The following is a 16,655-nucleotide window of genomic DNA, read 5'->3' as shown; positions in this document are numbered from 1 at the left end:
TTTCCTAATGTTTTCTTTGTATATCTAAATGGAACACAGTTCAAGAAGGCAACTGATAACCACCTTTTCAAGGGCAATTAAGAGGTGAACTGTCCCAACTAGTGACACCAATATCCCGTGAATGAACTTTTGTTTAAATTTTCTGCTCTTACAGATTCTGAGTAAAGACCTTCCACAAACAGCTGGGATCTTAGGTTGACTTTGCTAGCCTCATGAATCAGAAGCCTTTCCTTCCCTAGCCCAGCCCAGCCCAGTGCCATAACAGTACAGTTTCCAACAGCTGCTCTCTCCTTGACTCATTGTCAACTGGTGATTGATATGCCTCTTTGACAAGGTTGCTTTTGACTTTAGGAAGTAAAAGGTGGATAGCTGTCTCTTGGTTGCTTTGTACCTTGTCTTCCCTAAGTGAGGTCATGTGCTCTGATGTAGCAATAGATGGGTCCACCCTGCTCTTATAGGACCCTTGCGGCATTTGCTGAGGGGTTCCGAAAGTTTTGAAGCCTCAAATTGGAATATCAGTGGGAAGAAGTTTAGAAAGCATTGCCTTATAAACTGATGGAGATGCCTGAGAGTCACAACCACTTGTCATTCTCAGACTTGATGCTCAGCCACAGAACTGTAGTTTTATTCTGACATTTCACCAACTTTTTTTTTCCTCCCAAGTCTCAATCCATTCCAAGACTTGCTTTTGGAAACTTCTAAATCCTGTTGCAATCTGCCATCACATTCCTCCATTTTGCCTTGTGACTGCCCTACTGCCCGTAAATAAAACTGAGAAGTGCAAGTATGGGGGAGGGGATTCTGAACCTTGCACTAGCTAATTAGTTATTGGTCATTAACTTATGTAGGTCCTGTAAGATTGTTGAAAGCTGATTTTTATGACACATCATAATCATTTAGTGACGAGAACACCTGTTGATGTCAGCCCCCCTGATATCTATGATTATCAGCTTTTGCTGTCTATGAAATGTAATCCTTTAAAATTCAGATTATCTAAATAAGCATTTTCATTGCAGTTACAGCACCAGGGACCCAGGTTCGATTCCTGCCTCGGGCAAGAGTCTGTGTGGAATTTGCACGTTCTCCCTGTGTCTACGTGGGTTTCCTCCCACAATCCAAAGACGTGCAGATCAGGTGAATTGGCCATGCTAAATTCCCCATAGTGTTAGGTGCATTAGTCAGGGGTAAATATAGGGTAGGGGAATAGGTCTGGGTGGTTTACTCTTCAGTGGGTTGGTGTGGACTTGTTGGGCCGAAGGGTCTGTTTTCATAGCGTAGTGAATCTAATCTAATCTTGTGCTGAATAAAGATAAACTGAATCTAGCAATTAAAATACACACCTGTGGTGTTCTGCCTGTGTGCTGATTGAAACGCAAAGTTCACTACACAAAAGGTTTGAATTTAGCTATGGACATAGATGCAACATTTTTGAATTTTTATCTCTTAGTCTGTCTAGAACAATTTGATTCAATGGTAGTTTACTGCCTTTTTGGAGTAGCTGGTGTTGGACTGGGGTGGACAAAGTCAGAAGTCGCAGATCATTAGGTTATAGTCCAACAGGTTTATTTGAAATCTGACGAAGGGGATGCGCTCCGAAAGCTTGTGATTTCAAATAAACCTGTTGGACTATAACCTGGTATCATGTGACTTCTGACTCTTTAAAGCAGACATGATTTTTACTGCAATCGACTGTGGAAGAAGGCTACACCTGTTGTATCAGACTAGTCTAATCCTGGCAGCTGTAAAAACTGCAGGCTCTGGTTCATAGGCATTTGATATTCTAAAGAATTGGGATTTCAAAATGCCGAGATTCTAACAATCAATGCCTGCATAAAGGGGAATCAAACCAAACAAGCTGTTTTGAAATTGTAATTGCAGTACAGGTGCACAATCCTTTATCAGAAATGTTTGGGACCAGCTGGTTTTTGGAATTCTGTATTTTTCGCATTTCAGAATAAGTGACAGTTTGATGGTTGTTTGATTTAAAAAAAAATCTTACTGGAGAAGCAGACTCACTCAGTGAACGCGCCTTGAGAGAGAATTGAGATCTGCCAGTGCTGGGCCACACTCCCATTGCATCTGAATGACACGCATCGAGTGGGTGTCGACTTGGGTTAACTGTTTGCACGCCAAACAACCCTGTTAATGAGAAAAAAAGCTTCACAAAAAAAACTTCGGACTTTGCAGCTTTTCGGATTTCGGAATTTCAGATAAAGGATTGCTACTTGTGCCAGAATTTGATGGCAATTATTGAGTAATGGATCTAGATAAACATGTGAAGTGTGGTAGAATCGACTGACTTAAAAATGGAAGCTAGCTAATCCAGTTCCACTGTGAAGTGAGCTGCGCAGACTGGCACAAGAGGAAACAGCTGAAACATAAGCTTGGGAAGTATGCTATACACAAGGCAGGGAAAGGAAGAATATTGCCAGTCTGCACACGTTCATTTTGACAGGTTAAGGAAGCAGTTGATATTCATGGCTTCTTAAATACATGGAAATTGTTGGGATTTCAAGATGAATGCTTAACAAAAGAGAGAAAAATTTGTTAATCAGGAGTGGAGTCTGATCTTACATGGAATACTAGGTAGCAGCTGTTACAAATTTGTCAAAAGCATACTGGCTGTGTAAAATGATTGCCATTTTTCAAAGGTGAGATTTCAATTTCTGAGGAGTGTAAAAGTCTATGGGCTATTCAAGAGCAAGGCAAAATCTAATTTCAGTCACACATGGCTGTTATCAAGTAAATTAAGGTATTCTTGCCTTCACATTAAAAACATACCCTGCTTAACCTTGGGTTATTGCAAGGTTTTCAAGTCCTTTAATGGTGCAGTCTCAGAATGACTTGAGGTAATTGGGTGGGGCTTCAAGTCAGAGAGGCATAAAGTATAGTAACAGGCCCTTTTGGGTCCAGCATGTTCATGCTGACCAATAAACACCAAACTTCACTAATCCAATTTACCAACATTGAATCCACAACATATCCGATCTCCTCTTAAATCATTACTCATCATCTTAAACTTGTACCCTCTGTTCTTAGAAACACCTAGCATGGGGTAAAGATTCTCATGATCTACCCTTTCTATGCCTTTCATAATTTTGTATTCCTTAATTACATCCATCTCCTCTGATCTCGCCTCTGCATCAAGGAAAACAAACCAGTCTATGCAGTCACTCCTCATAACTCCGTTCTCATCCCAAGCAACAGCCTGGTGAATCTCCTCTGCACTATCTCCAACATACTCAAACCCTTCCTATAGTATGGTGGCCAGAAAGGTGCACAGTGCTTCAGCAGCCTAAACAATATTTTATAAAGTTGTTCCAAAACTTCCTTGTTCCTATGTTCTACACCCTGGCTAATGCAAGCATCCCATAAAGCTTCACCACACTGTCTACCTGTGAAGATACCTTCAGGAATCAACAAACTCATACAACAAAGTCCTTTTGTTCATCACTAGTCCCTAGGGCCCTACTGTTCGTTATATGCTCCCTTATCAGACCTACTAAAATGCATCATGTCGCACGAATCAGGATTAAATCGGCCATTGCTCTGACCAAGTTAACACCTGATCAGTGTCAGACTGTAGAATGAGACCATCCTCCTCAGTATCAACAACGCTACTAACCTTTATTCATTTCTAAATTGTTAATGTATGTAACAAGCAGCAAGAGTCTCTGCGATGATCTCCATGATACACCACAGGTCACAGGCTTCGAATTATAAAAAGCAAACCTCCACTATCACCTTTTGCCTCCTATTAACAAGTCAGTTTGGATCCAGTTTGCCAACTTGCCTTAGATCACATGGGAGTTTGGACCACCCTTCTATGTGGGACCAAGATCAAAGTTCTTACTGAAGTCCATATAAACCTCATCAACTACACTAACCATATCAATATATTGAGTTACCTTTGCAAAAGAAATGCAATTAAATTAGTCAGACAGGATCTCTCTCCAACAAGTCCACTGCTGTCTTCATATAAAATGTGATAAATAAAAGTCTTCAGTCTGTGGAAGCTGTTTATGTTAACCAGTGACTTTGGGATTTAAGCAAGATATACAGTCCCACGTGCCTGTGGACAACTCATTATCCAAGAATCGCATCAAGGTACAGCACCTGTCATGCAAAACTGCTTAAGCAAGCTAGCCAATTATAATTTGTAATTCTTTTTTAAAAAATATATCCTTTTAATTATGTCGGTTTGTCTGGGCATTGTGATCAAAGAAGATTGGGTTTAAATCATAGATATTAATTAGGTTATCTTGTTATTTAACTTTACTCTGATAAAGTGAAGATCCCCAAAGTTTAGGGATCTAAATGCATAGATCATTAAATTTCATGAATTGATAGGGAAATTATCAAAGACCAATGGCATGCTTGCCTTTCTATCTAGAAGACTAGAGTACAAGGGGTAGATGTCATTGCTTCTGCTATGCAAAGCCCCAGTTAGTACACAGCTAGGTTAACTGCATTCAGTTTTCGGTACTGCATCTTAGGAAGGATGCATTGTCTTTGAAAAAAGCATAATATAGTTCTATCAGAATTAGATGTGAAAAGAGTGTTATATTACAAGGAGAGTCTACATAAACAGAAGTTGCATTCCCTGAAATTAAATTGGTAAGAGATGTTTTGGTTCAAACTTCCAAGACATTAAGGGGATTAAATAGGAACAATTAACTAGCATTAGCTACTTCTGCTAGAACTAGAGGATGCAGTCTTGAAGATTAGATGAGACAACATTTTGGGAGTGAAATGAGAAAATGTTTCTCTAGACTAGAGGTGATAGAAGCTTATAACTTCCTTTCTTCTACAAATGATGCCAGGTTAGTTAGCTTCAAAACAGGATTTTTTTTTTTTTTTTAGATTCCCTACAGTGTGGAAACAGGCCCTTCGGCCCAACAAGTCCACACCGCCCCGCCGAAGCGCAACTCACCCATACCCCTACATCTACCCCTTACCTAACACTAAGGGCAATTTAGCATGGCCAATTCACCTGACCTGCACATCTTTGGACTGTGGGAGGAAACCGGAGCACCCGGAGGAAACCCACGCAGACATGGGGAGAATGTGCAAACTCCACACAGTCAGTCGCCTGAGGCAGGAATTGAACCCGGGTCTCTGGCGCTGTGAGGCAGCAGTGCTAACCACTGTGCCACCGTGCCGCCCACAAGTCATTTCTGTTCACCAAAGTCATAAAGGGAAAAGGGGGCAAATCTAGGTCTGTGGAGTTATGTTGTAGACCAGACATCATCTGATTTTCACCAGGGCCTTCTTTGTGGGGGATGGTTGAAGTCGCAAGCCTGCACCCAGTATTATCGACTTGGTTAGCTGATTACAGAGACAGGTATGGTCTCCTTTCATGGAGTCAGGCCAGTTTCTCAAGACTGTCATGATTCACAGCATTTCAGAGATCTCGGGAACCATAATCTGCATGAAGGAACCTTTTCAAAGCTGAGTTCACAAGGTGGTCCTCCTGCTTCCTCCAAGATATATAGCATGCCCATCGCCATTCATCCACTATCCATTGTCCAGAAGCAGTCAACCCTATAATGACAATTGGATGTAATTTTTTTGAAGAACTTGTACATAGTTAATAACCTTTGTTGTAAAAACCACCATTTTCTTTAAAAATTCAATTCACAGTAGCACAGTAAGTGCCAACCATCCGGACCCTGTCAAAATTAAATACCCGAAACCACAAGGCACTTGACACCACTAAAGGTTCTAACATCAAATGTTATGAAATTGAAATACAAGACCCCTAGAGCTGTGTGTGTTGAAAAGTATGGCTCTGGAAAAACACAGCAGGTCAGGCAGAATCTGAAGAGCAGGAGAGAAGCACTTATGCCCGAAACGTCGATTCTCCTGCTCCTCAGATGCTGTCTGACCAACTGTCCTTTCCAGCACCACACTCTTCGACTCTGATCTGCAGTCCTCACTTTCTCCGAACTGTGTAAGCAGTCAGTCTTGGCAGCCTGTGGCTGCTTCTGAACCTTTTCTGGGCACAGCTGACCCAACCTTAGCCATCTTCCCTGAGGGAGATGGGCAGTGCTGGGTGTTTTCCTGTTTCTTGCCACCTGCCATTTGAATTTGGCCCTAGTTTTCAAGGCCTTAGACTGGTTACAAAATGAGTTGGAGAAAGATGTAAAAGGGGCTGGTGTTAGGCTAAAAAAAATCAAATATGATGAGATGTTGTCTGGGTCTAGTTTGTGGGGACCTTAATGCCACCTATAGGAAATACCTGATCAGAGTAATGTGTGGTCCTATTAGTTTGCTGCTCTGACTGCCAAGCTTTATAAGATGTTCTTCAATTCTTCAGTTCCTTTCAAGTGAATTTGCTGCGGAAGTCCATTTCAGGATATAATAAATCTGGGTGGCTAGAGGGAACATTTCATTTGTAAGTGAAAAACTTTTCTTGTTCACACATTTGACATGTACTAATATTTATTCTCCTTGAAATGTTTTGCCAACATACAACTTTCTCTTTCTTTCTTGTCTCTGTAATCTGAAACTAATGCTGCACTCCAACTGTCAAAGGTTAGAGGTGCAATAAGACCATGATCTGTAAATTTGACTTCTGTTCTTAAATGGAGTTTTAAAGCTGTAGCTTTTGATGTGATCACAACTTTTCTTCTCTGTTGCCTGGATTGGGTGATGGCCTGTTATACTAAAAGCAGGAAGGAAATAGCTGTGGGCATTTTAGTAATAGTTACAACTTAAAAGCTATCAATGCTGAAAATGGTGGTTGATATTTTTTAAACTGATCATTCTCAGAGTATCCCTAGATTACCATAAGCTATGTCATGCCAATGGGGCCATCTAGTGGTTAAAATAGATGCTTTTAAAAGTGGAAATGTGCTGTATAGTTACTCGTATTGTGTAACTATAGTTTGAGTATTAATTGCAGCTAAAATGTGTAGCTTCAAGGTGAAAGGTTTGATACTTCGAAGTCCTGTAAGACTTTGTGCAAGCAACTTCAACTCCCCCTTCCACTCCACCAAAGGCATGCAAGTCCTGGGCTGCCTCCAAAGCAAATCCAAGCCACCCAAAGTCTGGAGGAAGAACGCCCCATTTTGCACCTTGGGACCCTTTAACCCCACAGAATCAACATGATGTGAGTTGAGAGATAAATATGAAGGTGGAGTGGGGCTGGTGGGGGTACGTAGCTGGGAAGGTGATAGTTGGATGCAGCTTGGAGGGGGTGATAGGCCGATGGGGAGGGTAGAACAGATAGGTGGAAAGGAAGATGGACACATGGGATGGGTGAAGAGGGCGGTGTCGAGTTGGAGAGTTGGATCTGAGATGAGGTGGGGAGAGGGCAGGTTTGTCAACTAATGAAGTTGACGTTGATGCCGTGTGATTGAAGGGTCCCAAGGCAGAAAATGGAGGTGTTCTTCCTCCAGACGTCAGGTGGCTTGGATTTGGCAGTGGAGGAGGCCTAGGACTGACTTGCCATTGATGAAGGACTTATGCCCAAAACATCGACTCTCCTGCTCCTTAGATGCTGCCTGACCTGCTGTGCTTTTCCAGTGACCCACTTTTCAACTCTGACCTCCAGCATCTGCAGTCCTCACTTTCACTTTGTGCAAGAATAGCTGGTTCTGCCTGCTCTGACATATTGGCCTTGTTTTTGCTGTTTGTAGCATAAAGATTGTAGTTGATTCTTTGAATTTCTGAATAAGTTACCGTGGAAATGAACTCTGGGTACCATACAACTCGAGAATAATTTTATTTTAATAGATGCAGAGTGATAATTCAAAACTTGTACGTATGTGTGAGGCAAAGTTTCACAAGCTCCAATTATAAAGCATGAATTTTAACAGTATGACTGTACCTTACAGCCTCGCATGGACCAGTATTTCAATCAAATGGAAAAGATTGTGAAAGAAAGGAAAACATCATCTAGAATACGTTTTATGCTTCAAGATGTGATAGATGTGAGAATGGTGGGTGATCCATTTAACTTTGTCCCTTTACTGCTTGCCTTTGTACAATTTTGCTACCTTAAATTTGTGTGACATTTCTAATTAAATGTATCTTCTCATGCATTAAATGCAGTTAATTTTCCAATTTCCTTGAAATTTTGTCTTTTAATTCTCAGAGCATCAGCATTGCTTCAGGACCATATCGCCCATATTTAAGACTTTTTATAATGCTTCAACAAATTGAGGTTTTTCTGACTTCTGTCTCAGTGCAGTTCAGCTAAACCTGCATGTATTTCTCCCGAAAGAACAAGTTACACGCCAAGAGGGGATTGTGTGTTGGTATAATAAATTGTCATCCTTTGATTCCCTCCCCTCCAAAATACCCAGATCAATGAGGAAAACTCCAAAAGCAGACTTTTGAGGAGTTTATCATTCTCACTGACAAACTATGAGAGGGTTAAAAAGTCTTTTGTGACAGGATTTCCTATCGTTGTATGTTTTAATTCTGGAAATGCAATTTTGAAATTCTACTTTGGGAAAGATGATGGGTTATAAACGTTGGATTAAAAATTAGTTTATATGTGTTTTGGTTTAATCTGGATGTTTGTCAATCAGTTAGGAGTAGTTTCTGGGGACCTCTTTCAAAAGTTTTATTGGTACCCGTAAATGGATACCGAGTAATTATATGTTGGTCATTGATGTTTGATAAATAGTAAGGAATGCTGTGATAATATGTATTGTAATGTTGGTCATTGGAAGGAGACTTCAAAAGGTTTGAAACTGAACCAGAAGAATTGTAGTATTGGCATCGTGGATACATTTAAATACATCATCAAATAATATAAGTTCCTGGATTTCTTAACACAATGTGTGAATGTTGTATTCATCCACAGAAAAATTGGGTATCACGTAGGGTTGAACAGGGTCCGAAAACCATTGAACAGATCCATAAAGAAGCACAGATTGAAGAGCAGCAGCAACAATTGAAGGTTCATCAGCAACTATTGTCTAAGCAAGACAAAAGGAGAACAAGTAAGATATTTCTGTAATTTCCTTTTCAGTTGTAATCATTTTTATACATTCTTTTACAATGACAATACCCCTTCTCTTGGTGGTAGTAAATATATTAACTCCATCTTTACATGTCGGATCTTGGTGTAGTTGAGCAAAATCTATCCACTTGAGTCCTCTGCAGCAACCTTAACTACTTTAATTTACAATGATATGTAAATGGTTTGTACTGTTACCTGAAAGGATAATGTGTTCTGTTGATTATTCCTAATTTTTGGAGTTGCATTGAATGCTGGTTTCTTGTGTATACCCATTTGCTAAGTAGCAAGCTATGTAGTATTCTCTTAGAACCATGGCTGTTTAGTTTATGAAAAATAGGTGCAAGATTTTGAAACATGTATCACAAACTGATGCCGACCTGAGCTGTTTAGTATTTCTAGTAATTCTTGTTTTAATTTTAGAAAATAAAATTTCTAAGTCACTTCACTTGATTAAAATGGTTCACTAACTTTCAAGGACAACCTGCTTTTGACCGGACCACTGGAAGAATAATTCCTGTTGTTTTGTTCTAAGGGAGTTGTGGTTTCTGGATCCGAGACCAAATAATTACTTTTTAGTTGCATCCTCCTTTATTCACATCCTCGAATGATTAGCTGCATGAACCATTATCCAAATATAGCGTATTTTAACAGGAACTATTATGCTTGCAGCTAGTGGACGACCTACAGAAGAAGCCTGGAACACTGTTCCAGTGTCTAAGAGCAGCAGGACGATAGACCCCAGCAAGTTTCCAAAAATCACCAAGGTATGAGCATTGTTACAAGTACCTGAAAGTTTGTTGATGCAGTCATACAAAGGCAACTGAGACTGTTAGGATGTTAGAAGTACAGCAGCCTGTATTGACATAATATGGAGATCAGAGTCAGGTTATATAAACGTAAGGACAGATTGTGTACAACAGTTGGATCTGGGCTATATTATGTGTCCAAGCCTTATGCATGCAAAGCCATGGAAGATTGGCTAGTTTATGTAAGTAATTTGGCTGTGGAAAGAAGGAGAAAGCTATTTAAGTTTGTTAATGACACTCAGTTTTGGGGACATGCAGAAGATTCTAGAAATTTGCAAGGAGATGCTAATATTGCAGATAATTGTAAAGTGCTGTATTATGTATTGTGGTGGGGAGGGTGGCAATTAAATAGAAGCCAAAATGTAAAACTCTTAACAGGGCTTTAAAAAAAGGCAGGCTGTCAAGGCATGTATTAGGAGCACAGGGAGCAATGGCTAGAAAAGAGGCAAATAGGATTCTGATTTTCAAACATATATTCGTTACAGAAGTTATGAAGCAATGTTTGAATTCTACAAGTCACCAGATGAACTACATTTGGGGCTTTAGGTGTCATATCAAGGATGTTAGAGGGAAGGTTATTCCCAAAATTCTGTAGGATATTAATAGGAATGAGGGGTAGGAATTACTGAAGAGAGCAGTGAACATTTGTTGCCACTTCTCTAATCACTGGTACACAAACTAAAGATTATCATCCTAGAAAACAAAAAGGGAATTGGATAAGTATTTAGAAAGGAAGTTGATGGAAAGACAAAGCGAGTTGGACGTTCCTGGTGAAGATTTGTGCAAGCATGATAGGCTAAATTGTCTTTTCCAATGTCACAAATTAACATTGCACAAGCTTTAGAGTCTGTTTTGTTACTCCATGCTCTTTGTCTTATGGAAACAGATTGGCCATAAGATATGATAATATTGACGTGTTTATTTGGTCCAATAGTTTTGGTTCACAGTGCAGTACATGTTTTTGGTGCTGACACAGTCTTGAATGGATAGTGGCACAGGAATGTATATTGTACAACGGAAGTTGAAGATTACGCTGATTATGATGTTGTTGCTATGAGCTGGCATTGTCATTTTTGACCTGAATGTTCCAGTAGGCGACCTGTCTTAATCTTATATAGGTAAACATCCATCACTGATTATTATTTACTCACTACACAGGTGAAAGCACTAGTCATGGGCGAATGTCATAGTGCGGTTTTCACCTCTATTTTAGAAATCTATCTAATTTTGTCCCAGTATTTTTTGTAAATAGACTAATTCAATGACCCAGCAAATTATTTATCTGGTCTAAAGACTTGAATACTAAATTTACTCTGACAGTTGGATGATTAAGATTATAAGTTTCATGTTGTGGTTATTTATTAAATTGGGAACGGAGAGGATGAGACTGGAAGTACATGATGTCTTTTGCTGGTTAGTCCCTACTTAAGTACAACTAAGTGAAATGAGACTATTTCATAACCAAAGATGTATTTTGCTCCAAGTCTTAACAAGCCAATTCAATGAAAGGAACTGTGGTCATGGTGATTCAATTTGTGCTTGATAGGGAATCTTTTTGAATTATTCCATCCTGAAATGCAAGTGCTGGAGAATCGACATTTTACTACCACTATCAATATGGGTTTAAATGTTAAATCAATTAAATGTTAAATCCCCAACCATGTGCCCTAATTCAATCTTTCTTTGGCTCCAAATCATGGAACTCTGTCCCTATCATTGCCATGGGTGTATTTGCACCATAGGGAATGCAGCAGTTCAAATAGTGGCTGATGACCTCCATCCAAGGACAATTAGAGTTGGGGAGTAAATGCTGACGTCAGCAGCAACACTCAAGTACCATGAGTAGATAAATCCACAAAGATTGTGCCCATGTAACAATAGAGGCAAGCCAGTCACAACAGCTCTTAATGTGATTATCCATCTTTGTGAAATCATTGGATTGCAACTTCTTAAATAATTTCATGTTATTTAGTTTGCAGATAATGAGTTAAAAAGTGGTGTAGCATGAGTGTGAATTAGATTCAACCCAGAATTGGATAAGGGCACAAAATACCACTAGAATAGTAATAGTTGCAAGATGTGATTTTTTTTTTTAATAGCATAATGAATAGTAGATTGAAATGGTGTAAAAATCAAACCTTGCATGTGTTGCTCAGGTGATTTATCTTCCTTTGTGTAACATCAGCTTAGGCACCATCATATTACAATGCATTTAGCCATCCCTTCCCTGTGTTAGCCTCACAAACCATTATTTTCTTTCCGACCCAGATATTCACCAGTCTGTTCTCAAGAATTAATCAACTCAGCATTGATTGCTTTAACTGAGAAGTTGTTCCAAATACTCCTTAGTCTGAGAAGGGAATTCCCTCAAGGCCTCCCTTGTTCCCAGCTTGTTATTAGTGAGCTTGTTCTATAGTTTTGAGTTCTAAATCACTAAATTAATCTCTTGATTACCTATATCAGGTAATTAGCATTCTATAGTATATGCAAGTTGATTTTCCATTTTTCAGTACTTTAGTATTGATCAAAGCAATCAATAGAGTATTTGAGGTTTCAGAGAGACCTAAATTCAATCTGTTTTTAAAATACGAAAACCTATACTTCCTAATACTTATGAAAATGATATCCAAGTGATAATTATTAATAGAATTAAAACATTAAGTCCATGTTCACTTCTAGGCTGTTCCTCTTGAAGGGCCTAACTAGCTGCTGTTCCTTTTAAGGGATATGTCAATTAATGGGTGGTTTCTGTTAACAGATGTGCTAATTATTGCTGGGTTCCTGTTGTGAATTTTGAACTAATGGTACCATAACAGCACCGATGGAATGATTTTTTTGTCCCCTTTTCTTTCTATTCTCTTGGAAATGTTGGCACACAAGAGTGTAGTTCCAAGGATGTCAGGGGTCCAAGGGAGTGTCGGTAAGCCAAACCCCAATTTGCCCATATGTGTATTTTTCAATAGGGAGCAGGAGCAGAACTTGAGCCTTTCCTTTTACATGCTGGGGAATAGTAGCAGTTCTACTGCTTTCCCAGTTGATAAATAACTTGGAACTAAATGATGTTTGGTCAATTTGATTTAGCACTACACTAAATCAGCTTACTAAGTAATCCAATAGTAGCCTTTCTCTTGTTAGGCAAAGCTCTCTGAGCATCATAATTCTACGTAAGTAGAAGAATCATACGTTCTGTGAGCTTGGAGTGTGATCGTGCAAACTGATTCAGTTGAAATGATTGCTAGAACATAGGTTTTACAGTTGTTTCTTATAAATATGCAGGGAAAGGAGGATGTGAGAAACTTGCACGTGTTTATCCTGTTCAGTATTATCAGCAACAGGATCTCAGGATTTTGAAAGTGTTCTCTTGCTTTATTCTGTCCCTTAGCCTGCCACTGATGATAAAATTCAGTTGGGACCAGGATGTCGATTAGGTAGCTGGGGTAAGGGCAGCAGTGGAGGAGTGAAAACTAATGAAACTGGTAAGTGAGATGGTGCTTGGTACTCTATCTTTATGATAGTTGTGCACATTATTTGTAAACCATGTCTTTGAGGACTCAGGTTATACTTTTTTTCAACGTACTTCCCTGGTCCCATAATCAATTTTATTGGCTAATTGGAAAATGTTTTGAAACAGGATTTTTGAAACGCTGGAGAAGTAAATTGAAGGATAATTCTAAATAGATGACTATTTTTGTGATTTTCATAGTATTTCAAAGACTGTATCAGGCCCCTTTTAAAATATATGTACTTTACTGTTTCAAATGTGCTTCTTGATCATGTTGGCATGAATACGTCTGCAGATATGATAAAAATTGATTTTTTTTTCTCAGTCTATATTCACAGATCTCTTGTTACTGTCCCCCATTTAACTATATATCTTTCTAGAAATTATTAAAATCACTTCTATCTAAATGAATCACCTTATTCTTAATAATGAATTTTATTTGCCATTTCAAGCAAAAGCAGATGCGAAAAGAAATCAGAGTTTATGTTTCAGGTCCCATGACCCTTCCTCAGAACTCATTTGCCTGAACTTTATTTGCCATTTATCCACTTGCTCTAAAGCTGCTTGTTCTTCGTGTTTTGATGCAGTCCAAGCTCACTTCAGGTCTTAAGAATGTAATTTAGACCAATACTTCAATGACATATTTAAGGAATGCTGTATGGTTAGAGGAACTTTCTTTCTAATTAAATGTTAAGAGTTGTGCCGGCCCTAAACTATAGAAGATCCAAAGGTCAATTTGAAGAACATCTTGAATTTTCACAAGTGTCCTGAACAGTACTTTTCCCCCTCAACCAATCCTATTTTGTTTGATATTTTGGATTTTTGACATTCAAATCAGCTGTTGTGTTTGCTTACATGATTTGATGCACTTTGGGACATCTTGACAATGCATTAAAGAGATGTAGAAATGCCAGTGCATTCTCCATTTGAAGTCTAGATAGTACAAATCTTGTTATATTTCAGAACCACCACGAACAACAAGTTTGAATAGATTCTCTGTACTACAGCAGCCTACCCCTCCTTCTGATTCAGATGCACGCAGGACACTACCTAGGTGAGTGTTGTCTGTTGAAGATAACGAAGGCAATCTTAGATTTTTCCTTTGTTTACAATAGATTTCCAGTACAGTATGCCAGCACTATTTCTCACTTAATAGAGTTATTTTTATTTTAGTATTGATTTATTTTATTTTTCAGCTGCTGCTAGTGGATACATATTAAACTGGCTTTATGTTAAAATTCAAGCTTCAGGAGAAAAAGAAAATCAAAAAGCTAGAACCACGTTGCAGCTTAGGCTCACCAACTCTGCAAGGCTCCTTGGACAGTATTTTCCAGATCAGTAATCTCTGCCACCTAGAAGGACAATGGCAGCACATACATGGAAATGCCACCCCCTCCATGTTCCTCTCCAAGTCATGTACCATTCCGACTGGAACTGTATAGCTGTTCTTTCAGTGTTGCAAGCTTAAAATCCTGCAATTCCCTTCTTATCAGACAGTACTTTCAGATATTTCTACACCGCGTGGACTGAAGTGTTTCAAGAAGAAGGCTCAACACTCTTTTCTCAAAGGCAATTATGGATAGGTAATAAATGCTAGCCTTACCAATAAAGTTCGTATCCCATGGAAGAATGAACCAACAGGCAAAGTGTTTGCTAACCAACAATCATCCACCTGAAATATTAGCTCTACTTTCCTTTTTTCCCCACATGTTGCCTGGCTGAGTATTTCCAGCATTATCTTCTTTTATTTCACATTTCCAATGTCTGCAATAGTTTGCTTGACAAGGCAATGCTACCAAGCTAGCTACTTAGCACAACACTCCCCTGTTTGTTTTCTTGCGCTGTAAGCTAATCTGAGGTCAATGAAAGATCTTTTTAGCCTCGAGCCACACCAATCTGAAAAATCTGGTCTTGGAAGCTAAGCAGATTTAGCCTGGTTATTCAGGGCTGTTTTTGCCCAATGGTAGTGTCTGGGCCTGGAGGTCTGGTTCAAGTCCCACTGCTCCAGAAGTGTGTTATAACATCTCTTAATAGATTACTAAAATATCTACAGGACCTGTTCAGCCACTTCATTTTCTGATTGTGCTTCCAATCAGACAACTAAACAGCTAAGTTTCAAAAAGGTTAACTCTCTGAAGTTGCACTTCAATAATACAAAGTTTTGGAACCAGGAAATTGCAACTGTGCCAATTTTGTACTTACTATTGGAGCATGTCACAAAGACAAAATAATATTTGTGGGTGGCTTTTAACCTCTGAAAGACTGGACCAATTAAATTGGCAAAAGGTGGTCTAGAAGATAAGTTTGTTAAATGGTTTTGTAACTGCGTGGAGCAATACATTTTTGGAGCCAACACAGGATAAAAATGTTTTAGATCTTGCCTTAGGTACTGAGGCATCAGTAATTAGTAATCTCCTTTCCACTGGTAATTGGTGATTTTCATAAAAGTGAATTCAATGTTAAATTTGAAAGTCATATATTTGAGCCCCCAACAAATATCTTCAATTTCATTGATGAGAGAGTAGAGCTGGATGAGGTTGATTGAGTTTTGGGGTCTTCATTTGGTAAGTTCAAATTTAATTTTTATGGACTGAGAAACAAGCATTTCTTCTTCTGTGCTTCCTTAGCTTTCCAAGGCAGAAAAACTTTTATTGCTTCACTTGTGCAAGACTTTGGTGAGACCACACCTGGAATTCTATGTGTAGTTTTAATCTCCATATGCACAGAAAGATATACTTGCTTTGGAGGCCATTGGTTCTTGGGTTCAAAGAGTAAAGTCCTCTGCTGAGAAGCTGAGTAAATTGGAAATTATATATGTTCTGTGGCATTTATAAGAATGAAAAGGGATCTCCTTTGAATGTACAGTATTTGAAAGGGAACTTACAGGGTTGACTGAGGTTGCTTCCTCTAGGGAGTATAGAATATGAGTGCACAGTCTCAGCGGAAGGGACCAATCACTTAGGACTGATAATGAGAAATGTCTTCACTCAAAGGGTTGTGAATATATGGAACCCTCTAACTCAGACAGTTAAGGATGTTCCATCGTTGTATCTATTCAGAGCTGAGATAAACAGATTTTTGGTGTCTTGTGGAGTCCAAGCATTTGGGATGCAGGCAGAAAAATAGAGTTGAAATTGATTTATCTTATTGAATGGAGGAGTAGATATGGCAAACCTTATGATCTGCTCTTCCTATTACTTATGTTCTTTTATCAAATTATTTTCTTGGGAAGTTGTCCTAGTCATTGTGAGCTGGCTTTAAACTTGGATACCAGAAAAGAAAATGCAGTTTGTTAACTTGCATCGCCTAATTCCCAGCTTTAATTATGGAAGTAGACAGGTTCAGCCTTCTACATGTGAAACAGGTATAT

At 39.0% G+C, this 16,655-nt stretch overlaps 1 protein-coding gene across 23 annotated transcripts in view; it reads left to right on the top strand.

Annotated features, from left to right (window-relative positions):
• LOC140487166 (eukaryotic translation initiation factor 4 gamma 3-like) overlaps positions 1-16,655 on the top strand; it is a 354,817-nt gene that overhangs the window by 310,586 nt on the left and 27,576 nt on the right. For all 23 annotated transcript variants that reach the window (XM_072586763.1, XM_072586783.1, XM_072586762.1 and 20 more), the window contains 5 exons: positions 7,842-7,946; positions 8,819-8,957; positions 9,647-9,741; positions 13,166-13,259; positions 14,249-14,339. In XM_072586763.1, the coding sequence (XP_072442864.1) occupies positions 7,842-7,946; positions 8,819-8,957; positions 9,647-9,741; positions 13,166-13,259; positions 14,249-14,339 (524 nt within the window). The remainder of the gene's footprint in view (positions 1-7,841; positions 7,947-8,818; positions 8,958-9,646; positions 9,742-13,165; positions 13,260-14,248; positions 14,340-16,655) is intronic.

Source organism: Chiloscyllium punctatum, chromosome 16 (assembly GCF_047496795.1).
Source record: "Chiloscyllium punctatum isolate Juve2018m chromosome 16, sChiPun1.3, whole genome shotgun sequence".
Taxonomy (NCBI): domain Eukaryota; kingdom Metazoa; phylum Chordata; class Chondrichthyes; order Orectolobiformes; family Hemiscylliidae; genus Chiloscyllium; species Chiloscyllium punctatum.
Note: the sequence above shows the minus strand (reverse complement) of the source record. Positions and strands in the feature narration are given on the sequence as shown.